This window comes from Camelus ferus, chromosome 21 (assembly GCF_009834535.1).
Source record: "Camelus ferus isolate YT-003-E chromosome 21, BCGSAC_Cfer_1.0, whole genome shotgun sequence".
Taxonomy (NCBI): Eukaryota; Metazoa; Chordata; class Mammalia; order Artiodactyla; family Camelidae; genus Camelus; species Camelus ferus.
The window spans coordinates 28541592-28568675 of NC_045716.1; the positions used below are offsets into that span (position 1 = coordinate 28541592).

Here is a 27084-nt window from a genome sequence, read left to right on the forward strand (position 1 = left end):
ACTTTCTCCCAATGACCTAAGAATAATACATCATTTTGTCTGCTATTCAGTAACCTTTAAGTCTTGCCTTCCCAATCCCTAATTGGCAAAGCTGTTGCAACACCGAACTGCATAGTTCTGATGTAACTATGTAAATATTAACATGCTCCGTCCCAGTTTTGGTCAAGTTGACTCTCTACCATTCGGGCTCTGTTTTGTCAAAGGGTGCCTCTTCTTTCTGATCCACTGGCCACTAGAGTAGAGTTCCTGTCGAAATGTGTAAAGAAAGACATGGTGGCTCTCAGACCCATGGAAGTGATTTCCCTCCCTTTTTTCAAAGTAAAACAAATAATATTAGTGAACACTCCACCCCCAGCCAGAGCAGTTAACCACGTTTTGCAATTTTGCTTCACCAATGCCTCCCTCCCACACCCATCCCACCGCTGCCACCCAAGCACTTAAAGCAAGTCTCCATCTGGATTGCCCGGTGGGTTGGGATGTTGGAGCCACATCGTCCACGGTAAAGCCCCGACTTGCCTTCTGCCCGGGGCCAAGGCTGCGCTGGGGCTGATGTCTGAGTCTGCCACTCTCTCCACGTTTCTTAGGGGTGGTTCTTTGTAGGGAAGGGCTTTCCTGATACAAAAAGACGGTGTTTGGGAAGTAAGGCAGGGAGGGGAGATGAAGCATTCATTCTGATGAACCAGCAACCTCCAGAAAGCCACACACCTGTTTTAGTGTTGTTATGATGCAAGGCTTGTGCCCACGTTTGTAGCTTGAATCTATTGCTGTCATTACGTTTTTGACTCTCACATTCTTCCATCGTTGGCCAGTGGGAACCACCCGAAGATGGTCCTGAGCCCTTTTAAATTCTAATTTTCTTTTGTTTTTTAGGTAACTTTTCATCATTTGAATGTTATGTGTTGAGTTTGGACAAATTTATACACACCTGTAGCTAACATCATAATTGAGATCAATGGCTTCCATCAGCCCTGTCAGCCGCCCCATCTCACCTCCTTTCTCTAAACAGATCAGACACGTCTTTCCCAGATCTTCATATAAATGGGACCCTCCAGTGTGCACTTCTTGTGCACCCAGCTTCGTTCACGGCGTCCGTTCCCTCGGTGTAGTTTTGTGTGTTGGAGCCGTGTCCCTCCTCGGGGTCAGCAGTGGTCCGTCGTGTGGGTGGACGGCGCCTCGTCTGTGGTGGCGGCTTAGCTCTGGTTTGGGGCCATGATGAGCTAAGCTGCCGTGAACATTCATGTACCCGTCTTTGTGCACATGTCATTGTCATCTTCTCATCTTCTGGTGAATTCCTGGGTGTGGACTGGCTGGGTCTTGGGTAAATGTGGGCTGGACTTTGTGAGCAGCTGCGGACGTGTTCCCAGTGGGGCTGCCTCTCGTGTCCGACCAGCAAGGTTCCCGAATGCCAGGTGTGCGGGCTGTGAGGGGGTGAACCGAGTGGGGAGCCCGAGGGTGGGGGCCTGGGCTGTGTGACCCTGGAACAGGGTGCCCCTCATGTGTTCACCCAGGAGCCTCATCGCCCCACCCTAGTCCTCACCAGCACTTGGTATTGTCAGCCCTTTTAAACTTGTTTTTAGAAATTCTAATAGGTAAGGGACGGGGTACGTCCTGTGGTTTTAAATTTTATTTTCCTAGGGACTAATGATTTTGAGCATCTTTTCATGGGACTATCTGCAATCTTTGATGAAGCGTCTACTTCAATCTTTCACTCATTTTTTATTGGAGTGTTTTTCTTTTTATTGTTGAGTTCCGAGAGCTTTTCAATGTAGCCTGGACACAAGTCCTTTATGAGATATGTGTTTTGTGAATATTTTCCTCCCAGCTTGGCTTGCTTTTTCATTTTCTTAATAATGTCTTTTAAAGGATAGAAGTTTATGATATTTAACTTATCAATTTTTGTTACGATTCATGCTTTTTTGTGTCTTCTCCAAGAACTATTTGTCCATCCCAAGGTCGTGAATAATTTTGCTTATGTTTTCATCCAGAAGTTTTATAAATTTAGCTTTTATATTTAGATCTGTGGCCCATTTCAAGGTAATTTTCATGTATGGTCTGGAATAAAGGTTGAGATTCATATTTTTTTATGTGGATGTGCAGTTTGTGTCAGCAGTATTTGCTGGAAAGACTGTTCTCCCCCCTGAAATGGTGCCTTGTTGGACATGAATTGGCTGCTTACGTGAGGGTCTCTTCCCGAGTCCTTCCCTTCGACCTAGATGCCTGTCTCCGCGTGATCGGCATGCCGCTTTGATTACTGTGCCTTGAATTCCATGTTCTAAGTTTGTTCTGCTTGTCCAAAGTTATTTTGGCTATTACAGGTCCTTTGTATTTCCAGATTTCCAGATAAGTTTTAGAATTGTCCTGTCAGTTTCTTCAAAAACAACCTACTTGTCCTTGACTGGGAGTGGGTTGAATCCATGAACCAATTTGGGAAGAGGTGCCCTCTTACTGTCTTGACTTTTCTATCCATAAACATAGTCTGCCTCTTTTTTTCACTTAGGTCTGTGTATAACTTCTCCCAGTAATGCTTTGTAGTTTTCATTGTCAGGTCTAGAACACATTTTATTAGGTGTTTCTGTAAGCATTTTAAGATTCAACTGTAGGTGATGTTTAAGTTTTTTCTTCAATTTCCAATTGCTTGATGCTTATACAGAGAAATACAACAATGTTCAATACTGAGATTTATCCCGAGACCCAGCTCGGTCTCATTCTAGTTGCTTTTCTCTTTTTAATTCCTTGAGATTATCTAGGTAGAAATTCACATTGCCTGAGAATAGAAGCTTCACTTCTTCCTTTCCAACCTGCACTCCTCTGTTGTCTGTTCCTGCCCGTCTGCTCTGGCTAGGACCAGAACGGATGTGGAGAGTAGCCATCTTCACCTTGTACCTCGCATCGGGGGAAAAATTCCCCGTCCCACCACTGAGGCCTTTGTGTGCTCTAAGTTTTACATGGCTGCCCTTTATCGAATGGAGGAAGTTTTATTCTGTCTGTAATTGGTTTGGAGTTTTTATCATAATTGGATGCTGAGTTTTGTCAAAAGCTTTTACTGCATCATTGGAGAGGATCTTTATTGTCTCCTTTCTTCTGCTTGCATGAGGGGTTTCACTGAATAATTTTCAGGTGTTAAACCAACCTTGCATTCTTGGAGTGAACCCCACTTGGTAATAATATGTCGTCATTTTCATACGTTGCTGGAACTGATTTGCTCAAATTTTGTTAAGGAATTTTGCATCTGTGTTCATGAGGGTTCTTGGTCTGTTGTTTCCTTGTAATGTCTTCATCTAATTTTGCTGTCAGAATAATAGGCCTCATAATATGGATTTAAAAAGTTCCCTCACTCTATTTTCTGAATGAGTTTGTCTGATTTTGATGGTATTTGTTTCTTTATTTTCCTTGAGTGTCTGGTAGACTTCAGTAGGATCTGGGCAGAATGCAGTTGTTTCACCTGTTTTCAGTGGGTTTTTGTTTTTTTTTTTTTGGTGAGGGTGGGGGGCAGTTAGGTGTATTTATTTATTTATTTTTGACAGAGGCACTGGGGTTGGAACCCAGGACCGCGTGCATGCTGAGCGTGCGCCCCACCCCTGAGCGTGTGCCCTCCCCCACCACGTTATCAGTGTTTTTGTGATAACTTTCTGTTTAGTCTTATTTAGTTAGCTGATTCTGATTTTTCCCATTTGCAGTTGCAAAGTTGTTCGCTCTCTCAATACCGGTGTTTGAGCTCACAAATAAGTCTGTTTAAAAGGAGACAAGAAGTGAGCTCTCGTCCGGGGGATATTCAGCATGGCAGTAGCTGTGCACTGAGACTAAAAAGACTGGACTGTGAAAAACAGGACGTGCCAGGTGGCAGCGGGCGGGGCCTTGCGGTCCCCCTGTCCCCTTGAGTTGCGCTGTGTACTGAGGACGCCAGATGGATTCAGGCTGATGGTGGGGGCGGGTCTCCTTTAGATTTGGATTCTGCACTTGAGACGAAGAAGATGAGATTTGGTGACAATCGGAAAACTTTGTTGCTTGAAGCAACACTTAGCCCAGGATTCCCAGAGGGCCTCCTCACCCCAGGACAGAGGGGTCTTAAAGGGGCCTCCCGCAGAAACACACTCCATGACATAAAGCAGCAAGCTCCTCCGTGTAAATGGTGATTCCAGGCTGAGCTGCAGTGAGTCTAGGACGGGCGGGTGCTGGGAAGGGGGGGCCACTCCCACGCTGGCGTCTGCACGTAGGGGTGAGGTTGTCCCCGCCTGTGCTGGCAGTTGGGCGGCCCTGGCTGCTGCCGCTGTCCACAGGCAGCACGTCTTCGAAGCTTTGCGTTCCGTCCCACTGTAGGAGCCACATCTAGTGTTAAAATGACTGAGCAGTTGCACTTACTTGCCTGTTCTCACCTGCGACTCTCCAATAAAACTGATGCTCCGGGAAGATGCGCCACAACGCCAAGGTTCACACCGCACACACCCCACTTCATGAGCCGGCCCAGAGCCTCTGGAACATTCTTTCCACCTTCAGGAACCTGAGTTTCTAAGCAAAGGTGGTCCCACTGTGGGGTGACCCCTGGCAAGAGGACCTTCCCTGGCTGAGCAGGGGTTCTCCCTCTGCCCCGGGTGTGATGTCTGCTCGCCACACCTCCTCATCGCCTTGAGAGGGCTGGGCAAACCCCCTGGGCTGTGGACTCCTGGGCTGCCCGGGGAGGAGTTGGGACCCCTGCCAGGGCCTTTCAGAGGCCTCTGCCGGCCCCGCCTGTGAGTCTGTCCTGACGGTGCGTGGTGGGGGGCTGCGGGCTCTACTCCCCTGGGACGGGTCGGGGGCTCTCTGCCGTCAGCACCTTCGCCCGGTTGTTCTGACAAAGCACAGGCTTCACTCAGTTCACAAGGTAACGCTAGAAGGAGCGGAGAGAGACCTTTGCTTCACCGGAGGCCTTGCACCAAGACGCATAAGTGAAATCCGCACCTTTGCTCCTAAAAAGGTCCCTGTGCTGACCGGACAGGCTGAGTGATTAGGGACCAGTCAAGTGAGTGAGTGAAGACAGTTTGTAAGGCAGAGATGGAGCGTAAAACCCTGAAGCAGTCGAAAAGTGCTGCTAGCTCGTCCCGACGGGAGCTCGCTGGGGGCGAGAGCCGCGTGGGGGCCCGGCTCCGCCGCTCTCTGTGCGCCTCCGCCCGAGTCCCGAGCCCGTGAGCCCCGGGCACCTCGTCTTGCGGTGGGGCTCACCTCTGCTGGGGGTGAGCTGGTGGGGGCAGGCCCTCCGCAGCCCCTCTGCTGACGCCGGGAGCCTGGGAGTCGGCGGGGGTGGGGGTGGGCTTCCTCCTGCTCACACGGGTTTACTGTTGAGAACCTTGTTTTCTAGGAGCTTCTCCAAATGCCTGTTTTTCTCTCTAGAGTCTTGTTTGGTTCGATGGCCGATGCTTAGAACTCAGTAAGTGATAAATAAATTCTTTTTCAATTGAAGTGTTTGCTTCACCAGCTATTGAAGTTTCTCCAAGGAAATCCTTAAGTTCTTTGGTGTTCGGTTTGAAAGAGTTACCAGCTGGTGACTGAATTCTTGCAATCAAACCCCGTCCTGCTACAAGAGGACATTTTAGTAGCTTTCTCTTTAGTAAAAGATGCCAGTCTGTCTGAATTAAAACGACCGTTACACGCGCGTGGGTCAGGGGTCTTTTGCTGTAGAACTCGCCGCCCTCCTGTCTTTGCCGAGCAGTGACCCAGACACCAAACTGCACGGACAGCACTGAACGCTCTGGGAGAGGGAGCTGCATCTGTCCACACCCCCAGAGTGGGGGGTCAGGGGTTGCTTTGGGTCAGGAGGGGAGGTGGCGGGAAGGCCCGGGGCACAGTAGGCTGGGGTGTCGTCTGGCAAAACTGCACACACACGTAACACGGATGGCCCTGCAATGATGTATTCGTTTCTAAAAATCACCACATGAAGCAAAGTCACGCAGCAAGAACCGCAGGGCGGATGGGAAGGATGGGGCTCGGGGCACAGGCCTCAAAACTCCATCAGCAACACAAAGATGGGAACCCAACACAAATGGCCCCATTTCCCTGTTCAGCAGGTGAATTCAAAGGCACTGTAGTGACCCTTGCACTTGACCAAGGCCAGAGTGTGCCGGGGGTGCAAGGGTCCGGCTGGGGTCGGGGGCCATTGTGCCCAACCTGGGGGAGGGGCTCTCAGGCTCAGGGTGCCTGGGGCTGCCGAGGACTTGGGGTGTGTGCGTGTCTGTGCTCCCTCCTGGCTCCAGTCGGTGGAGCGTCCGCATTCACTGGTGTTTCCATAGGGTGAAATCACCGTGAGAAAACAGGCGATTTGTGTTCTGCTCAGATTGTTCCCTAATGTACCAGTCATGTTGAGCAAATCCGCGTTCTCCTAACGAGCGTTGCAGCAGGGCCATCCTGTATCACGTCTTTGTAGAGTGAAAGGTTGACGCGTGTAATCATACCCCACTGACGAAATTAAAAAATGACCACTTTTCTCAGTCAGAGACTGTTGGAAAAAGGAAAAGCAAAACAAAAGACGGCAAAACAAGACAAAGACTTGGCACGTTGGTTAAGCTGGCGACCCGTCCAGACCCAGCGAGGCCGCTTGGGGCCCCCGCTCCCCCGCCCTCGGGCGAGGGGCCTTCCCTAACCGCCCCTCCCACGTCTCCTAACTCTCTGGCAAGGAAGGAAGTGTGGCTTCATGTCTCCTTGGTTCCGCAGAACACACCAAACACCCCTCCAGCGTGAGTGTCCTGCAGATGGTGGGGGAATTCAGGTTGGTGAGGCCAGGCGAGGGCTGCGCGGGTTCGGACGTCCCCGGTGGGGCGTGGGAACGCGGAGACGGGAGGCAGAGCCACCTCCACCGGGCGTCCTGGTGGGCGCTCCCTCCAGGAGGGGCACCCGGGACAGGGGTGCTTCCCTTGGACATGGCCGAGGTCTGGCTTCACCTCTGTCCCCTCCTGGCTGGTGGCTTGAGATCCACACCAGGGGCAGGCAGGATGGGTGTGTTCCCCCACCTGTCCATCTTCAGGGGAGCTGAGGACAGTGGCACTGGCCCTCCGCCCCACAGGCCCCGTCAGCGGGAAGGATGCGGCCAGCCCCTCCATCTGCTTTACATCGTGGCCCGGAGTTCCGAGATCTCACCGACACTCTCGGCCACATGTTTTGGAAATCGCCTTCTGCAGCGTGGCCTTACTGATGACTTCAGCTGGCTCCCTCTCCCCTGCCGTCCTGTCACGGGACCACGGTCTGCCTCCAGCTCCAGCTCAGAACTAGGATGCCTGACCCGGGGCCACAGCAGCTGCCCAGCCGAGGGGCTGCAGCTCCCATCTCTCAGTCATGCTTTGCTGGCCCTCGGCTGAATGGCGTGCTTGGCCCACTGCCTCTGTCACCCCGTCCCCGGTGGCCTGAGTGAATGGCGTGGCCTTTCCCAGAGGAGTGTTCTCTGTGAAAGCAGTAAACACTCAGCTGCTTCACAAATGTTACTGTTACATCTAGTGTCTCCCTGTGTGTCTGCCCTTCCCGAGTGGATTTGAAGACTTTCAGAAGCCAGGCCGGCGGTTGGTGGTGGTGATGGTCAGAGAGTGCCTGGAGGACAAGCTGGGGTCCAGGCCCAACTTGGCCACGTGCTGGGGCAGCTGGCCAGGGCAGCGTGACGTTGGGAAAAGGCTTTGGCTTCGTGGACGTGTGGCTGTGAACTCTGCGTTTACCTGCATCTCAACTCCCCACGAGGAGGTGCAGGTAAACTGCTGGGCAGAGGTTTGTGGACTTCCAAGGCAGAGGCACGTGTGCACTGGTCTCTTTCCTTGGCGCCTGGCCCAGGAGGCCCCACCCCTGTGGCTGGCAGAGTAACAGCCCCCAAGGACGCCCATCCACGTCCGGACCCCCAGCGAGCTCGTGTGCAGCAGGGTCTTGGCAGCTGTGAGTAAGTGTGTCGTCTTGAGGTGGAGAGTGCAGGTGGGTCCATGTCCTCCCAGGGTCCTTAAGAGGGCAGGTAGGTCGGAGAGAACAGGAGATATGGTCCCAGGGGCGGGGGGGGCGGTTGAGGAGGGGAAACGAGGGCGCTGTGCTGCTGCCATGAGGGTGAAGGGCGGAGCCACGAGCCTCTGGAGCTGAGAAGGGCAAGAACACAGACCCCCTACCTGGAGCTTCCAGGGGAACCCGCCCTGCGACGCCTGGTCTTAGGATAGGGCCTGGGTTCCACTTCCGGTCTCCTGACTTCAGGGAGTCAGTGTGAGGCTTCAAGCCACCCAGTTTGTGGTTGTTTGTGGCAGTGGGTACGGGCCCCGGGGACACCCCCTTCTGTGCTCCTCTCCTTCTCGGCTGTGAGATGAACCAAAGAGCAGAATTGCTGGTGTGTTATCACAGCTCCATGCTGGGGCCGGTGGCCTCAGCTAAGACACACGGATCTGCTGTGTGTCGAGTCGGGTGATGTGTCCGTGACGACTGGAGTTGGGATCACCTCCAGCGCCACCTAAGGTGTGCCTGGCCAGTGTCACAGAGGCATCAGGACTTGCTGGACCAAAGGATGGCGGATCAGCCCCGGATCCCACACGCGTGCTCTCCCCGGCTCTGTCTCCGTGTATCAGAGCATTTTTTGGAATCACAAAGCACCCACATCACGTTCCTTGGGATGTTCTCAGTGGTGACAAACCCGCATTTCGGATTCCAATTTCAGGACAAAGGGAAAGGCTGGAACAGACGCTCTCTGCGAGTCCTTGACAAGGACCGTCCAGCCGCTGGCCCAAGTTTCTTGGTGAGTGAGGTTGGAAGGCTGCCCGGCGGCACCGACGACGGAGGATTAAGTGAATTAAGACACGTCAGCAGTTTGGCAGGCACCCGTGCAGCAGATGCCCCATAGATGGAGACACCGCGGGGCGATGAAGGCTCGGAGAGGAGACGGGTGCGGTGGGCGCTCTGGGGAGAGGGATGCACGTGGGCCCTGCGGTTGGTTCCAGCCGAGGGTTCCCAGGGCACCTGGTGACTGTGACGTCACAGGAAGGCCACCGCTTTGTGTTCATCCAGCAAACCTTGATGGAGGGCGTCTGGCCGCCTCTGTGTCGGGTGGGGATGCCTCAGAATTTATTTAGTAAACCCCTAATTGCTGGGTTTAGGTCATTCCATCTTCCTACTACGGACCACGTGGCAATGAGCATCCTTATTTATCTATCCTTGTGTAAACGTCTCATTAATGCCTTAGGAGACGTTCCTGGAGGTGGGGTCCTGGATCGGGAGGCAGCCCATTTAACATCTGGACAGGAATCCAAGCTGCTGCCGCAGCTTCTGTTCCACACGCCCTCTGGTCTCTGCTCCCCCATCAGGGCTGACGGCTCCTCTGTTTCTCTGCTGCTTTGCTGGACTGGCCGTGAGGAGGTGGCCAAGGACCCCCCCGCCCTGTAGGGGTGGAGGGCGGCTGGCGGGTCCGGGGCGTTCTGAGGGCTGGCTGTGGAGGCCCCTCTGGGCTCCTCGCTGGTGTCCTCGTCTCTCGCTCCTTTGCTCGCAAAGCCTCCTGATCCTGAGCCCAGACCCGGGCACATGCCGCCCGTCCCACTCTGCATGGGCTCCCGCTCACCCGGGCGCCGTCTGTCGAGAAGGGTTTGAGGCTGGTCTGACTGTTGTCAGTGGCACCACTGCAGAGTTCACCCGGGTGGGATGGAGCAGGGAGGGGGCCAGCAGGCCCACCGAGGCCTGTGGTTGGCGGGAGCTCTCCACACGGCGTGATGTCCGCGTGGCTGTAGCCGGGCTCCCTGGTGTGGCCCACTGATACCTGCCGATCAGGGTGTGCCTGTAACCACGGGGCCCACAGCCACGCAAGCTGTAGGGGAGCTGAGCAGAGGATGGAGCCTCCCATGAAGCTCAAGTCCTCAGGGAGCTGTGACACCATGAGAAGTGGGCTGAAAACCTTTGCCCTTGACCTGGGGAAGGGAGGAGGAAGCTCCCTTGCTGTCCAGGGATTTGAGTGGAGTAGGAAGTTTGCCCTGAAAAATAAGCTCAAAACTTTACCACCTGTGGGTCTGGTGACGGCACTGATACTGTCTGTGTACACAGAGTCCAGCAGGTAAGACTTCAGGTAAAGCCAAGGCCAGGACCAGGGAGCTGGCCAACACAGGGTCCCCGGACCCTCCCCGCAAAAACAACTTCTGCCCGAGTTGAGCACGTAGCAAAAAGCCACTTTAGGAAACCAACTCTCATGAGGAATAACTAACCACCCAAGAGTTAGCACTCTGTCAGCTAGAAATAATAGAACAAGATGAAATGGCTTTGTGTACTTAAAGTTATGGAACATAATGGAGGAGTCAGAATGAAAGACCAGAACAGGAGACGTGGATTTGGAAGTAAACTGACTTAAATGAAAAATGTACCCTTTAAAATAAAGGAACTCACTGGGTAAGCTGACACTGAAAAATCTGTAACAAAGCCAGTGAGAAAAGTCGCCAATTGGAGGAAGGATCTGAGAATACGGAAGAGAGAAATAGGGGTGGAAAAGCGGATGGAACCATTCAGGAAACAGAGGCTAGAGTGGGCAGGCCCTGTGACGGCTCCCGGGATTTACAGTGGAGGGGTGGAGGGGTGGCACGTGAGGGAGGCAGTTCGGAGATGTGGGGAAAGTCAGGGGCCGGGCCCCTCATCCTCGAAACACACGCTAAAGCTGTGCTAATTCAGACGCATGGCGCGGAGGCAGGTAAGTGGATTTAAACACTGAACAGAGTCTAGCAAGTGGCCCTTTAAGTGTGAGTTTAGGAATTTGATAACGTTTCAGAGGAAGGCGTCACTCAAAAATGTTTTTAGTGCAATTAATCCACCTTTTGGAAAAAAACAAAGTTGGAGCCCTTCCTCACGTACAGAACACACTCTACGCGGGTTAAAGAGCAAAACGTCAGGACAAAGTGTAAAAGCGCTAGAAGAAAAAGACAGCGTTTTCCTAACTGGTGTAGGAGAGAATCTCTACCCCTAATTCCAAGTCCATAAAGGACAGGGAAGACACAGTCAGTGCCCTGGAAAGATACACCGTTGTGTAGCAAAGACATGGAAATGGAGGTTACAGACGAGCGTCAGACCGGGAGGAAGCCCTCACAGCAGTGAAGGAGGCAGTGAGGTGGATGGAGTCATGGTCCCAGAGACCATGGCGGTCCCCTCACATGGCTAAGGGGACTTTGCCGATGTGATGAGCCCTGCGACACCTCGATTTCAGCCCAGTGAGACCCATTGCAGACGTCTGGCCTCCAGAACTCGGAGAGTATCAACTCGTACTTCTTAAGCCACCTGGTTTGTGCTGACTTGTTACAGCGGCGACAGGACCCTCATACGGACGTGTGCATTCCAGTCACGTCTGACGGACAGATACCGAGGTTCGTGTTCAGACCACGTCTTCTACAGGTAACGTGGAAGAACCCATGGTGGGCGGACCACCCGAACACACAGTTTCCAGGAGAAGAAATACAAGTGGGTCTGAGGGCTTCTTCTCAGGAAGCGACAAGAAGTCAGTCGAGAGCCAGAGCCCCCAGCGGAGGGGGGAGTGCAGCTTCCCTGTGGCTGCGGTCGCCCTGGCCCAGCCTGGCATCACTGTCCCAGCATACGGGTCCACAGCCCGGTCTCCCCCAAGCCAACCCTCACCACTCCCGCCACTCGCAGGGCCCGGCTCCTGGGCTGTGCTGGGCAAAGCTTGGGAACGGCCAAATTCCAACCCTATGAGGCGTGAGAGAGGCCGAACCATTTGGGCTCACAACCGACTGTTAGCAGCAGCTCCCCACTGAGGGGAGCCTGGTTTCCAGGATCCCCCTCCTCCCCTCCCTGCCCCCGGCCCCCGGCCCCACAACCGTGTACGCTGACTCTGTGTCTGTTCCCCCGTTACTGAAGGAAATATGTCCCAGAATATTTCTCTCTAAACTGGCCTCCCTGGGTCTCCTCGTGACCGAGAGCAGGGTCTGCTGTCCCCGGCGTGGCTTCGGATCTTCGCCTCCACTTGAGGTCCTGTGGGCTGGCAGGTGTCAGCCACTCAGGCACCCCCCCCCCCCCCCCCGTTTAGAGGGTGGGCGACCCTCCCGCTGGCCTGGTGGGCTGCCTGGAGGTGGGCCCCATGTGGCGGGCGGGGCGGGATGCTCTCCTGGCCCCTGCCTGCTGGGCTCTGGGTTAGTTCTTCAGGCAGGGGCTCTCGCCCCAAGGGTGTGCAGTTTTGTTCCCTTCCTGGAATATGCTGACGGTCACCACACTGGAACACGTGCCGGGCACAGATGGGCTGGCCTCCTGAGCGTGTGGCGTGACCTCAGTTGGGAACACACTCATGGTAATCGTCTCCAGGCCTGGGCGGCCTTTGATCAGGAAAATCTCTGTTTATTCTATGATATAAATATGGAAGAAATCCATTTGTTCCAAAGAGGATGCAAATAAATCCCAGCAGATCTGCCTGCCCTGCCGAGCTGCCGAGCTGGGAGGAGAGTGGGTGCTAAGCTGGCCAGGGAGCTTGAGGCCTCTCCCCACGGTCCGGGTCCCCTGGGCGGTGCTCACGCTGATGGCCCAGGTGTTGTCCCTGAGCTACCAACATGGTCTGGGTCCTTAAGCAGAGCAAAGACGCTGCTATTTGTGTGTGTGTGTGTGTGTGTTAGTGTTAGCTGTTTCACTCTCCCCAAGGCCTCCAATAGCATCTGGCCCTGGGCCTCCCACCCTCCTTGCCTCCCTTTTTTCCATCACAAACATTTACCAAGAGCCAGCCACGTACCGGGCGCTGGAGAAACTGCAAAGGGTTTGAAGCAGAAGCAGGGTGTCTGGGGAAAACAGACGCACAGACAGGCAGTTGCAGCCAGGAGGAGTGAGCTGGCAGAGATGGGGTCGGTGGGAGCAGAGGCGAAGCAGAGGGGATACAGGGGATGAGAAGGCAAAGCAGAGGGACAGGATGTGGGAGCAGCTCAGCCCAAAGTGTGAAGAACAGAGCGGGGAGGGGAGCTCAGAGGCAGAGCCAAAACTGGAGGCTCTCGAAGGCTTTAATGGAAAGGAGTCCAGATTTTCTCTGCTGGGCTGTTGGAGGAGTCTGTGGTCAGTCATTTACACTTCAGTATGAATTTAAGCCGGACGTTGCTTTCTGTAGGTCGATTTTCATTTTACATTTGGTCTCTGATTGTGGAACAAAAACTCTGTGCTCCCAGAAAGGTTTCCAAACCCCTCGGTTCAGGAGTGGGATTCGGAAGAAGGAGGGCAAGGGGTGACCTGTCTGGACCACAGGGCTCACATTGTGCGTCTGGGCTGGTGCACCTTCCAGGTGGGGGAGACCAGACAGCTGGGAGCACAGCCCGGGTGCTCTGTGAGGGGGTCCAGGACAGGTCTCGCCCCTGGGGAGCTGCATTGCACTGCCACTGCAGCCGTGGCTGTTTGTTGAATGGCTTGTGACTAACCTCAACAGTCACGCACTGTGTGGCCACGAGATGCCGTAAGTAGAATAAAATATGAATAAATATTTACTTGATATCAACCTCCTCTCTGATGTCCTGTTGTGGGTATCACACGTGAGGAACGCCGGCTGCCTCAGCTCTGAAGAGTGGGCTCTGTCCCTCCAGCCACCCCGACCGCTTCTCCGTTATGTTGAACACATTGGTTGCCCACGGTCGACAAAGTGCCCCTGAGGAAACACAACAGCCACCCAGACCCGGTGCCGTGGTGATCAGCGTGCTCAAGTCCTTCCTTGCTGCTTGAGGCACACGTTTCTCCTCGTTTCAAGGACAGATGTGGTAGCAGGTGCAGCACGTGCTGCATGTCAAGTGCTTGATCCCAAAGACTCCTGGAGATGCGCGTGATCTGCGTTCTCCTTGGCACTCCATGTGGCCCCGCAAAACCCCTTCATTCTGATGAGCCTGCAAAGCTGAAATGAAACGAGAATCCGACATACAGGGCTTCGCAGCAGTTTTTATGTTATTTTCTGGCCACGTCCCTGAATTTCTGGCCGGAGCCTCTCAGCTCAGGCATCAGTTAAATGTCGTTGTTGCCTTTTGAGAGATTAAGGGAAAAAAATGTTTAAACCTTAAGTGCCCCGAATCCCAGGAGAAGCAGTGAAGTCCCATTTCCGGGGAGCAGCATGATGGTACAGTCGAGCCCACTGGGGTTGAGGAAACAGGACTTGGGCACGTTTCACACACGCACACACAGAACCTGCGTGCACTCGCTGCTGCCCCTGCTCCCCGCCCCCGGGAGGCTGGTCCCAGACACCCTTCCTCAAAACAGCACGCTGAGATCCTGGCTTCTGGGGCAGCGCCAGCTTCGCCGTCTGACCCCCGCCGGCCTTGTGCTCGGCCCCTCTGCCTGGGGACGAGGTGTCCTCCAGGGTTTATGCCGCTATGCGGGGGCCCCTGGGAGAGGCCAGGGCAGCGGCTGGCCCTTCCGCTCCCATCTTACAAATGTCTCAAGGGGCCACAGTTGCTCCTGAGTCCTCACCTCTGCGTCCCGTCCCGCGGGGGGCGGACCCTCTTCAGCCTCCTCTCCCCAGGGGCCTCCAGTGCCAGGTGGCGGTCACGCGCAAGGTGCTGGAGAGACCAAGGCGGAAGGGCACCCAGTGGGCGTGGGGCGCTGGGAGTGAGGGTCCTAATGGGCCTTCAGAGCAGGACTCTGGGCCACTGGGGAGCGGCCTGAGGTGCTGGAAAGTTCCCAGCTGGCCACAAACCCACACTGGGAGATTGGAGGCTGAGGGAGGCTGGAGGAGGCCTGTGCTGTCCACCTCCTGCACCCCCGTCATCATTGGGGGAAAAGCTCTCCACCCTCCTTTGGCCTCTGCCCTAGGCCGGGTAGCTCTCAGCTCCCTGGGGAGCAGGGGTCTCCCTTCATGGCCTTGGCTTGCAGAGGTGATTTCTTCCTAACCCGTCCCCAGCCTCCCGGACAGGACAAAGGGTGGCTGTCAGATGCCTCTGTGAGTGAGAGGGGCTGGTCCAAGGGCTGCAGTCTCCAGGCAGAGCTGGGAGGACAGTGAGGGGAGTGGGTTTTCTGGAAGAGCGGGTCAGGAGCCAGAGGGGCCAGGGGGATGAACCACAGTGAGCCACAGTGACAGCTCTGGCTGCTGTTCAGGTGCCACTGTGTTGAGAGCATCCCCAGGGACATCCTGAGCTCCGAGAACCGCCCTGTACTGGGTGGTCAGATGAATGACAGCCCCAGAAGTGCCCACATCCTGAACCTGTGGGGATGTGGCCTCACGTGGCAAAATGGAGGAGAGCACGGGTCTTGGGAGGGGAGCCTCCCCTGGACTCTGGAGTCACCTCATGTAGGAGGGGCGGGGGGCTCCCACACGCTGGCTGTGTGGCAGAGGACATGGCCCCAAGGAGCTGGACGAGGCAGGAAGGAGACCCTCCCTGGAGCCTCCGGAGGAACCAGCCAGGCCGGCGTCTCGATGCTGCGACTTCTGGCCTCCAGGACTTTGACAGCCTAGACGGCCGTTGTTCTGAGCACAGTTTGCGGTGGTTTGTGACAGTGGGCCCACGAAGCTTCCACGGAGGAGAAGCACCTCCTGCCCCCTGCCCACTGGGTTTGAAAGCCCTTCATCGCCGGAACCAAAGAGGAGGGGGCCGACCACCTGGAAGCTGGTGGTCTCCTGGGGCCTCAGGGAAGCAGCCGTCGGACGTGCTCCCACTTTCCCCTCTGGAGGGTCGCTGGGAGGGCAGCTTTCTGGAGCAGAATCCGGGGGTGTGCCTGTGATGGGGGCCGGTCCCCACCCCCCTGGACAGGCCCCTTCCCACCCAGGCCCTCCTTCCTGCACGTCCTCTTCCTCTGAGTCTGGTTTCCATTCTGGCGCCATCACCCCGCTGCAGGGTTGGACCCCAGGGCTTGCTAGCTCCTGGCTGAGCCTGGGATCTCTGGGTGGTGTTCACTCTTCAAGGGAGGAAGGACATGGTCCTTGGTGAGCTGCCTGCTTGGCCGGCATCCCCAAGGCTGGCTGTGGACCTCGAGGCTAGTGGTGTGTGGCTGACCGCCTCTCAGCTGTCCGCCCACCACTTCCTCCTCCTGCAGGCAGGGTGCCGGGTGGGCTCACCCCTGGATTGAGGGGGATTCACATTTCACAGCGTGGTAGCAAACTCCCTGGGGAGGGGCTGGGGCTGGGGCCACTGTGAGTCCCAGCAGTGGGCACTGTGACTTTTGGGGCCCTCTCGCTGGGCTCCAGCTTTGCAGTGGCCGGCTGGGTGGCCTCCCCGTCAGGTGGGAGGGTGGGGTTTTATAGGTCTCCCGGGACAAACTCCATGCTTCTGTAAATTCTCACGATTCGCAGCTGTTTGGGAGTCACCTCTAGATTAACACCTTTTTAGGAAGGTCACTACAGTATGGAGACCTGGGAGTGTAAAAAGTCACAAAGTGCTTAAGAAAATCGTTTTAGAACAGCTTTCCACCCTGGAATTCAATCAGCGCTTTTAGCTGGGCTTTGGTTGTGAATCAGTGTTTTGAAGGGCGACCCACAACCTCTGGGTGAAGGACAGAGCCGCCTTCTCCGCTGTGTTCATGTTTACGTGGGCACAAAAACCACCTGAGGGGCTTGCTAAAACACAAGGAACTTCTTCCCCTCCACCGCGAGGTGGGTGCAGAGCCTGGAACGGTGCCCAGGAATCTGCATTGTAAATCGTCCCCCAGACGACTCTGCTGTAGGTGGTCTTCCGACCACACAGCGAAAAGCCCTGCCCGGATCCCCACGCGAGCGGGGTCACGAGCAGCAGGCTGGGGCCTACGCGGGAGCTCTGGGTTTCCAGGTTTGGAACCCGCAGTACCCGGGAGAGGCCGATGAATGAGGCTTCAGAGGGAGGACTCTGTCTGGACTCTTGGTTTATTTACTTGTTCCTTTTTATTGTAGTAAAAGACACACACTGTACAATCTACCATCCTGACAATTTCTAAGTGTACAGCTGAGTCACCAAGTCCGTCCCCACTGCTGTGCATCCATCATCCCTGGAACTTTTCCGTCGCCCCAGACTGGGACTCTGTCCCCATGAAACACTCACTCCCCACCGCCTCCCCCAGCCCTGGGTGGCCACCACCCACCTTCTGCCTCTGTGAGTTTGTCTGCTCTTGGGACCTCATGCAAGTGGAATCACTTGGGATCTGTCCCCTTGTGACTGGCTGACTTCACTCGGCACGACGCTCTCAAGGCGCATCCGTGTTGTCGCGGGTGTCAGAATCTCCTGACTCTTCGTGGCTGAGTCACATTCCATTGTGTGCATGGACCACGTTTTGTGTGTCCGTCATCTGTCAGAGGACAGTGGGGCTGCTTCCACCTCTCGCTGCTGTGAGCAGGGCTGCCGTGGACAGGTACGAGTCTCCCTCTGAGACCCTGCTTCCCCTTCTTCCGGGTATGTACCCAGAAATGGAATTGCCGGATCAGACCGCCGTTTGACTCACATTTTCGGTGGAGCTGGATTCTTGGTTTAGTTGCATTTAGCACACTCTGTGACTTGGGGGAAACCTTCCCTGCCACCTGTCAGAGGATTGTTTCCAGAGTCCACCTCTAAGTTGCTCTGCGCCCGGCCCCGCTTCCCACCCCACGGTTTCAGTGCCGCGGCGTTCAGGCTCTGTGACAGGCCTGGGCTCCCCTGGGTGCTCCCAGAGCCTGCGTCCTCCCTTACCCAACCCAGCCCCTGCAGTGATGTGGGACCTGCAGCTGCAGCTGTCACGACTGTGGGGCAGGGACGGGGGAGGACAGGAGGCTGTTCGTGGGGATGGAGGGCGTTCATTGTGTGGAGGTGACGCTGAGGCAAGAGCATGAAATCGACCCAAGCCTAGAAAGGTCGGTTCTGGGAGGGAGCACTGGACGCCGTGGGCTCCGGGGGCGGCCACAGCCACTGGGTGGGTGTCAGATGCAGGGCCAACATGTCCAGGAGGAAAGTGCTTTTCCAGGAGCTCGTGACTCACTCATTCCACGAGTGCAGACCTGAGAGTCGCCCCTGAACCAGCATCCTTCAGAGCGAAGCCCAGCAGAGCGAGGTTTCCAGAACACGCACAGAGACCTAGCTGGCGGCCCGGGTGCAGACCCCACAGGCAGAGGATGCTCCCCGACGTGGCATGCGGGTGACACGGCGCCTATGCCAGCGACCGATGCTGAGCGAGGGTGCGTCACCCACGCCTCGCTGCCAGCTTTTTTTCCCCTAAATAAGATTAAAAAAAAACTGACGGAGCAAAAAGTCAACTAATTTTCATGATGTTTACAGAAGTGATAGATAAGAGTCTGGACCTGTCTTGTTATCCAGCAACAAAAACAGAACAAAGAAGGATGGGAGGGATCTATTTTGCCCCAAAGAACTTCAGCCAGCTGTCTGCCCCCACCCTCCTGAGTGGTTCTGAGAGCTGGCTCAGGGAACCTGGGTCAGCCTGGAAAGGCCACGTGTCACTCAGCCCGATTTGTTCGGTTACTTAGCAACAGTTTAAAACAAAACTGGAGCGTCTGGGAGTTTGAAAATGTGTGCTTGTCCCTGACGGAACCGTGAAACAGCACGGGCGCAGACGGCCCTGCTTTGAACCAGACTCACTCCAGGCGCCCCCTCTGTACAGGGTGTTGGAAATTCCCTGGGGACACAGGCCTCTGGATGAGGCCCCTCTCCCAGGGACCCGGGTCGGAACTGCCCCTGCTGAAACCACGCGTCACAGTCCTCTGCAACATGCCTGTCACACCTGCATATGCATGTCCTCCGTGTGGTTGTGGGCGCCGTCGGGAGGCGTGGTTGTCGGCCCTGGGGTCCCGCTGTGACACACACTGGACTTGCCCTGTGTGTCCCACCCGACTTCTGGTGAACGTTCTCCGGGGCCCGACCCACCGCTCACAGGAACTCTTATTCTGGCCACTTCAGAGTTGGAAACTTCAGTTCACAGAAGGTGGGTCCCAGCGCTGGCAGGAAGCGGCACGTCATTCTAAAAACACCTTGGTGTGGGCGTCCCTGAATTAATCACAACTAAAGCACGGAAGTGGTTTCTGGTGGCCAAGTTCAGGGTCCCTGGGAACCCGGGAAACCCTCTCCTGCTCAGTGAGTGCTTTGGTAAAGCACGTGTTCCTGCAGGGGAGCTGACACTCCCATGCCAGCCGCCTATTCTCCCCGTTTCCTTGCACAGTGAAAAATTAAAATTCCTGCTTCCCCCTACTCCCTGGGGCCGGGGATGGGGTGGGGAGTGGGGTGAACCCAGCAGAGAGCTGGCTTTAAGAGAAAACTGGGGCCCAGGGGGTGAGGTGGTGGGCGGAGGAGGGCCGGCGGCTCAGGCCGTTGATGGAAAAACAATTCTGAGAACTGCAGCAGGAGGGAGATTGCATTTTTAAATGTGTTGAAAAAAATTACCATTTGGCTAAAGTTCTGCACCAGGCACTGCTTTGCTCCAGAGCTAATATCGAACCTCACTGGCGTTGGAGAAAGATGGTGCCGCTCGGGAGCAGAGCAGAGCGCCGGCTGGCTCTCCGGTTTCCATCGGGTTTTCAAGGGTCGCACACCCTACACTTGGTGTCCTCCTCCGGGGGCAGGGGGCCCGGCTCTGCGCTTCTGGTGCTGCAGGCCTGGGGCCTGGGTGGCTGTGGATTTTGGCCGCCCCAGGCAGGATGCGTGCTGGTGTCAGCCTGACTCGCTAAATACCAGTCTACTGGAATCTGCCTGGCCGGTCTCCGCCTGCCAGAGCCTCCTGAGTCACGGGGAGCCGGGGCGCCCCCTAAAACACTTTATCCCAACTGTCTGTCGCTCATCGGAAAAACAACATTAAGCTCCGCTTGGGTCTCTGGGTGGATTTGGGTTATTATTTTTTTAATCCAGAATTACTTAGCAATGAGTAAATCCCTTCCCTCCCTTGAAAACAGCTTCACTTCCAGAGAAGCCGTCGCTTTCTGGGAATTCTGAGATTCTAAATCCCCGCACACAGCGCTGGAAAGTGGGCCTCGCCGTGGACACTCATTACACAAGCAGCCATCTGATGAGTTGCCGGACTTAAACCATTCGGGTTTTCACTGATGACTTTGGACCCAGGGCAAGTTTCTGTCAGGAGGATTTGCTCCAAATGCTGTCTCCTTGGCGGACTCTCTGGGAAGGGGCCGGCGCCGTGGGTGCCCCGCTGCCCTGGCCCTGCTGGTGCCTGCAGCCAGGCTGACGTCCTGCTCCAGGTTGGGGTGCGTGGAGGAAGCCAGTCCCTCCCACCAGAGGGGCCTTCGTCCTGGAGCTCCCGCTGCCCTGAGTACAGAGGAGCCTTGGGCTGGCCAGTCCTGCCACCTGCCCGGAACCCAGGGCAACGGGGCAGAGCGTGTGCCAGCTTGGGCCACATGGCCTTCTCCTGGCCGAGCCGCTCTGGCCTCGTGGGCAGGGCTCGCACCCTTGGCCAGAACCTCTCCCCTGAGCCCCCTCGGTTGTGATCGGAGGTCCGTCTGGGTGGTTCCCCACTGTCTCTGGCAGCGCCAGCGTCTTGGAGTCAGTGAGGCTGCCTGACGTTCTGGGAGGAAAAAAAAGAAACGAAAGGGGAAATAATGTAGGTTCTGCCATTGTCCTGAAGCCTTTCCTCTACGTGACGGGAGGGCAGCCACAGGGTCCCGCCCGAGGGACTGCAGGACCTGCCAGGCCTCTCCTTCCCAGTGCGAGTAGGACGGGGGAGGGGGCCGCCCGGCTCTAGTGAGAAGGCAGGGTCTGGGGGGTGCTGGCGGGGGCGCCCTCCCCGTCTGCGTGGGGAGGGAGGAGGCCGCGGGAGCCATCACTTCTGCCCTTAGCGTTGCCGAAGGGGAGGCACGGAGCACGCACGAGGAGGCAGGCCGGGCAGCTCCTCGGACTCCCTGCCGGCGGTCCTGCTCCTCCCTCTTCGTTACCCATTCGCGGGACCGCAGACGCAGGCCGAGCCGCTGCCGCTGCCGTGTGTTAGGAGTCGGGGTGGAGAGGCTCCTCCACTGAGCGGCCACGCCCACTGCTTCTCCCTGAAGAAACAGACTGAGTCGCTGTGTGTTTTCAAGGCTTGCTCCGTGCCTGACGCACAGGGGGCCTCCCTTGGGCCCCGCGTGTGCTCCCGGGGCGGCCCCGGCGCAGGGCATCTCACCGCCTTTCCCTGACGGCTGCTGATGCTGGCCTGTCTTCCACCTGCTCGTTGCCCGTTTCTGTGTCTTTGTCTTTTTATCATTGAACTTAGGGGTTATTTATATATTCCAGATTCAAGCCCCTTGTCAGGGGTACGGCTCGCAAGGATTTTCTCTCCAACTGCGTCTTCGCACTCTCCTGATGATTTCCCTTGCGGCACAAAAATGCTTACTAGTGTTTAAGCACAAATTGCCTATTTTAAATTTTTCTTGCTGTGCTTTTGGTGTCGCATCTAAGAAACCCTTGTCTAATCCAAGTCAGTGAAGATCTGCACCTCTCTCCTCCTCTCAGGCCCCTGAGCCTGGGCGCTTCCAGCTGGGGCTCCGGGCCTCGCAGAGCCGAGCTCTGGGCGCGCTGTCTCGGAGGCCTCGCTCCGCTCGTGTGCCTGCGAAGTGAAGTGCTGTCCTTTCCCCATCCAGTGGTCTCGGCATCTTTGTTAAAAAAATTAACTGATCATTCATGCGACGCTTTAGAGTGTCAGATTTTAGTCTTGAAACTCAGGATAGAAGTTAATGCCTGGGCTGGGAGCACGTAGCTCAGTGGCAAGGCGTGTGCCGAGCCCGCGTGAGGTCCTAGGCTAGATCTCAGTGCTCCCGTTAAACAAACAAACCTAATTACCTCCCACCACCAAAAATTTTTTTAAAAATTAATGCCTGCATCGTTTGCTATGATGAGGATTAAATGAACACATTTCCCCGTGGACCCTCACACACGTGGCCCGGCAGGCAGAACGTCAGGTGATGGTGTGGAGGCAGGAGCCGGAGCTGTGCCGCTGGAAGACGCCCAGGCTGGGAGGGAGAGGGCAGCATGGCCGGAGCAGCCCAGGGGCAGCGCGTCCGTCCTCCGGCCTGTCTCGTTGCCATGCCAGCGCGACCTGGCCCGCGCACACCCAACCTGGCCAGCGCAGACGGAAAGCGTTAGTCTGACTTTTCACGAAGATGGACGATGATCTCAGGTGAGGGGTAGGGAGTTGGAACAAACTGTCCTTGGTAACAAAGCAACAAGGCTCGGAGGAGACATGGCCCCGGACGGCGGTGTCCAGGGAGGCCGCTTCGCCCGGGGTTCTGGTGGGGCCCTCTTGCCCGTGGAGCAGCTGCAGGAGCCCATCCTCCCCCCGCAGGGCGGCTCATCCTCCCGCTCCTCGAGTCGCCCAGAGAGGGTGCCAGGGCCCCCAGGCAGCCCGCACATGGGTGTTGTCTGCGGCCGGCACCAGCCCAGGGCCACCCTTGCCCAGCTCCGCCACGGGCTGAGGCTGAAGCTGAGGCCACCACCCTCCCTGGGCTTTCCCACTGTGCTGGTGCCCTTTCTACCCGCATGTTCTGTGTCCCTGGAGCCAGCGGAGGAACGCAGAGCTTGGCTGCGTGGTTGGGGCCTCGTCCTCTCACACGGGCACGGCTTGCCTCTGGGCTCGGGGCGGCCAGGACTCTGAGCTGCTCCTCCAGCTCCGGGGATCCTGTTTGCGCCAAGTTCCGCTTCCTGTGCAAAATCACAGCAAGATAATTAGATTGTTTCTCACTGAGAGTTACTCCTCCATCGCAGCTGCTGCTCATGGGGCGGCTGAGACTCTCCCTCCAGGGCAGGCAGTGCCCGTCTCTCAGGTCTCCCACTCCGCGTCATCCACCTCCCAAGGTCCCCCAAACCCCGCTGTTGGCGACCACACCATGCAGACCCTCTCAGGGGTCAGAGATGCCTCAGTGGGTGGGCGCTGCCGTGAAGGTCTGATTTAGCTGGAAGTGGGGTTACCGAAGAGACGCCCAGATCCTCCCTGGGGGCAGCACCCACGCCCCCAGCGCTGGCGACGCCACATCGTCTTGCCACTCACTCCTCCTTCCAAGACGTCCCGTCGGGGCCCCGGCCCTGCTGCAGCCCTGCGTCAGCGTCCCTTGGCTCTCATGGTCATTACGTGACTGTACAACCCCACAAGGGTAGGGACTGACCCACCTGGTCACTGCTGAGTGCTGGCAACCAGCGGGACTCCCAGGGCCTCACTGGATGACCAGCTGGTCCGTGGGAGGTCCCGCCCTGGGACCCACGTCCTCCTGCTCTCTCTGCTCCCTCCCTCCCTCCACCAGGGAAGGGCTTTGCCAGGACCTCCCTCACCTGCTCAGAGGCTCTTGGCTCCTTCTTCCTCCAGGTTGGTACCCAAGACCTGCTGCTGCCGACCTCCGGCTTAGTTCTATCTCAGGGAGCGGTCCTGTCGGCACATGCGCTTGGCCTGTCCCCTCCTCCGCAGGTGCCGGGCCTCCCCTGTCCTGCCCCCATCGGGAGGCGGGCCCCGGAGCTCACTGCCGGCCCTCAGCCCTCAGACTGCCCTGGACGACTTGGGCTGCCACTGCTGCGGGAAAGGGTGCTATACGTCCCAGTGTGACGCTGGGCTGGGCACTTACCCTCTCTGGCCTCGGCTTCCTTGGGGCTGTGGACACTGTGGAAGGAAGGGGCACGGGAGCCCCTAGACCAAAGGCCCACTCATGGGCTGTGTCCTCCGCTCCTGGCAAAGCACTGGCGCCTGGAGTGGGGCTGCAGAGAGGCCGTGGAGGAGGGAGCACGGTCTGGGGAGCGGGGGCGGGGGGGGGGATTGTCTGCCCCACGTGCTTCTCGCATCCAATGCGGTTCCTTGAAATGAAAACAGCAGCTGAGCCTGTTTTTCTGACTTCATTTTCCTTCGAAGCAGAGCTGCATTCCACCAAAGCCTCTAAATGTTTATCTTAACGTTCTTCCTATAATTTAAAATTATTTCCTATATTCTAGGGGATGTTTCATGCTTCCTGTTGTGCAAGAGCTCGCTTGTCCACCAGACGTGAGCCCAGCAGTCCCTGGGCCTTGTCCTGGGTGGCAGGGGCTGGGCTGTTGTCCCCATGGTGCCCAGAAGCTCTGAGGGTGGAGACTGGACGGCAGGGGCTCCGTGGTGCATCCTGCGGAGAAGAGGCCTCCTCTGGCCTCAACCGCCAGCCTGTCTGAGGGGCGGTGCTTAGGTCCCTCCACGGCCTGGTGACCTCGGCAACTCAGTTTCCTCAAATGCGGCCTCTCTGGGAGTTTCCCACGTCCTGTGCAGACGATTCCCCGTGCACAGAGCCTGCACCCCTCGAGCCCCTCGGTAGCCACTCAGCTCCCTGCTCTTTCTCGTGCTGTGATGTGACCAGGAGGGAGACTCAGTCGTGCCTCTAACGCTTACTAATCTCCCTTTGAAGCAAAGACAGCAGACATCAGGTCGGAGATTTGGGGGACAAGAGCGTGTAGCTAGGACTGAAAGATTTAACAAGTGCATTTGTTTTAAAGGCCCGGAACCTGCTGCCCTGCCAGCTTCTGGTTTCCGGCCACCGTGCTGTCGTCCCCAGCAGCGGCCTGCTGGGTGCACGGAGCCCCAGGCCACCCGCCAGCAGGGGAAGGACAAGCAAGAAATAATGTAAAGGCTTTCTCTAATTCAGTTTAAAAGTTCAACATGGAAGAAACAATGATTTATTTTTGCAGTGATAACACAAATGCAAATTCTGGCAGGACACACATCACACTAAAAATAACATGTCTGCCAAACTGAGACATCTCTGGAGCAGAAATATGCTTGGAACTGACAGTGCTGCCCTGCAAGATTTGGCTGCCTTGGAGTACTCACCCACCGCTGGAGAGGGCAGCGGGGTTGTCAGAATGCATGCGTATGACGCAGACTCACTGGACCCCAAGGCCTGGGATGAAGCGATGTTGAATTAAAACCAAAAGAAAGTTCCCTGGGGCAACCTGACCCTGTGTGCCCTGCCGTCATCCTCCGCAGCTCAGAAGTGTTGGAGCCTTTAGAATTGAGTGGCCCGCAGTGGCATTTAATTGTTCTGGAAGTGAGCCCTTTAAACCTGGGGTGCGTGTCATCCAAAAGCCACTGGAAACGTCACATTTTTTAGTGAATGTTGTGCCAGAAAACTCCAGTTCATTGTGCTTTGAGTGAAGCACAGTCATCACGGAGCAAGCGAGCTCACGGAGAGACGCTGACAGGTTTCCCCACAAAGTCCCAGAGGAACAGGGGAGGCACATGCTGTGGTCCTGGCTTGGGGGTCTTCAGGGACGACGCTTTAATTCCATCATGGAATGTTCTGGACCCGTGGACGAATCTTCTGATGAGGTCCACGTTTTAAAATTGGGTATATTTATATTCTGTACCCAAATGGAATGCACTTGAGATAGCCTAAGATTTTTGAAGCTTTAAATTTGGTGAAACATTGGAAAGAATCATAGAGACTTTTTTTTTTTTTTTTTGGATGAATTTCGGCTTGTAAAATAGTTGTTGACGAGAAGTTCTCTGGATGGATGGAGACAAAAACACAGACCCTGCCCAAACATCCAGGCTGAAATAGACACATATTTCCACATGGAAAAATGAGAATTGAGAAAATCCTCCACTTGGCCAAATTTGCCTTGAGCTTTACTAGATCTGTTAGCACCTGTAGGAAAAGCATTTTCTCAATAAACATTACACTTTACAGACGGCGAGTCAGAGGTGTAAACAATTTTGAATTTATTGGTCATGAAGTTTATGAAGAAAAAGAAAAGTAATAAATAATGAAAAAAGACGTTCTTCAAAAGAAATCAGTGACATCGTATCATAGCCAGTTCCATTTTAAAAGCAAATTACAGCTTCTGAGTTTGGAGCAAGTGTAACTCGTCTGCTTGGTGTTTTTATGTCTAGATAATAAATACAAAGAATTTTTAAGTTTTGCTTTAGTGCACACGGATACAGACTTGGAATAATTTACTCTTTTTTTTTTTTAATTGAAGTACAGTCAGTTATAATGTGTCAGTTTCTGGTGTGTCCCAGTCATGCATAGACATACATATATTCATTTTCATTGCTTTTGATAATAGATTTTAAATAGAACTGTTTCATAGGCCCACCAGTAAGGAAAATAGAAATGTCAGACAATAGATATTTTGAAAACGTGTACACTCTGAAAGTTATTTTTAGCACCTCTTAAACTCTCCTCAATATCTGGTCTGCTCCCTAAGTTGTGCTGTCACCCTAACGATGTTCCATAACATCTCAATTGTGGCATAACTCTTGTGTTTCCCTTTGTTTCCCTTGCTCCTTAAGGATATAAATGATATCTTACTTGTTTTTGTATTTACTGTTTATTTATTCCAGCTATCCAACAAATAATTAGTGCCTTTGTAACTTTGTAAACCCAGCATGTACCAAGGGTATAGTAATGTAAGGTTCTTTAAAGTTGGATGGTGAGTGGATGGATGGATGGATGAATAGATGGGTAGATGGATAGATGGGTGGATGAGTGGGTGGATGGATGATGGATGGATGGGTGGGTGGGTGGATGGTAGATGGATGGATGGGTGGATGGGTGGGTGAATGGGCGGATGGGTGGGAGAATGGGTGGATTAAACTTAACCATTAATAACAGCATCACTGACACTTTTGGAGTTTTCTTCCTTTCTTAGCCTGAAGCGTGTTCTCTTGGTTCATTACAACACAATCTCCTTGTTGGCACATCATTTCACACTATTTCATGGCTCTGTGAGTCTCCAGTCATAAGAGGAAGTGGCAGGAAAATAGGACAGTGTCAGTAGAAACCTCCCAAGTCCTTGCTGGGTAACAGCTGGACTTTGGGTTTCCAGATGGTGGTCTGTGGAATCCTTTCTGACTGGACAGTGCATTTGTCTGTTGGCTGGGATGGGCCAGGGACCCTTTCAATGAGGCAGGATCATGTTCTACACCAAGGGTGGCTTCCAGGTTGGCTCAGGCCAGGTGGCCAGCAGACAGGACCTGCTGTACCTGTAGCCCTGTAGGAGGGCAGAACCACTGTGGACCAGAACCTTGCATCACAGGGCATCTTTTATCCAGTCGGGGTCCCACGTCCATCCACTGAAGTCCTGCCCACCTTGAACACCTCCCCCAGGAGGCTGCCCGTTGCCTCTCCATACAGAACACAGCTCTGCCTGCTCTGGGCTCCCCCAGCCCTGGGCTCATGCCGCCCTGGGTGGGTATAACTTTTCTCGTTCATCCTGGTCCCCATGAGCCTCCCTCTTGACGTTCCCTGTTGCTTGCTGAGGGTCGTGGGGTGAGGGTGCTGCTGCCGGGATCTGTTCCGCTCTCCTG

General features: G+C 55.4%; 2 protein-coding genes across 5 annotated transcripts in view; one reads left to right on the forward strand and one right to left on the reverse strand.

The window, feature by feature from the left end:
* The window catches only part of ZNF469 (zinc finger protein 469), a 233108-nt gene that overhangs the window by 11942 nt on the left and 194082 nt on the right, over positions 1-27084 (forward strand). The gene's annotated exons all lie outside the window — the stretch shown is intronic.
* On the reverse strand, positions 19156-21464 carry LOC116658785. Of its 2 annotated transcripts, none has more exons than XM_032464540.1 (2): positions 20956-21464; positions 19156-20836 (listed from the first exon to the last, which is right to left on the reverse strand). In XM_032464540.1, exons 1-2 carry the CDS (start codon positions 21034-21036, stop codon positions 19886-19888), a joined length of 1032 nt encoding a protein of 343 aa, XP_032320431.1. In that variant the 5' UTR covers positions 21037-21464; the 3' UTR covers positions 19156-19885. The 2 variants fall into 2 exon arrangements, with proteins under 2 accessions (XP_032320431.1, XP_032320432.1); XM_032464541.1 differs by having other exon boundaries at positions 19156-20364; positions 20667-21464.

Coding starts and splice junctions, on each gene's coding strand:
- LOC116658785 (XM_032464540.1), bottom strand. CDS start 21,036: ATGATAAAAAGACAAAGACACAGAAACGGGCAACGAGCAGGTGGAAGA. Junction 20,837..20,955: donor GCAGCCGTCAGGGAAAGGCG/GTGAGATGCCCT, acceptor CTGTTTCTTCAG/GGAGAAGCAGTGGGCGTGGC.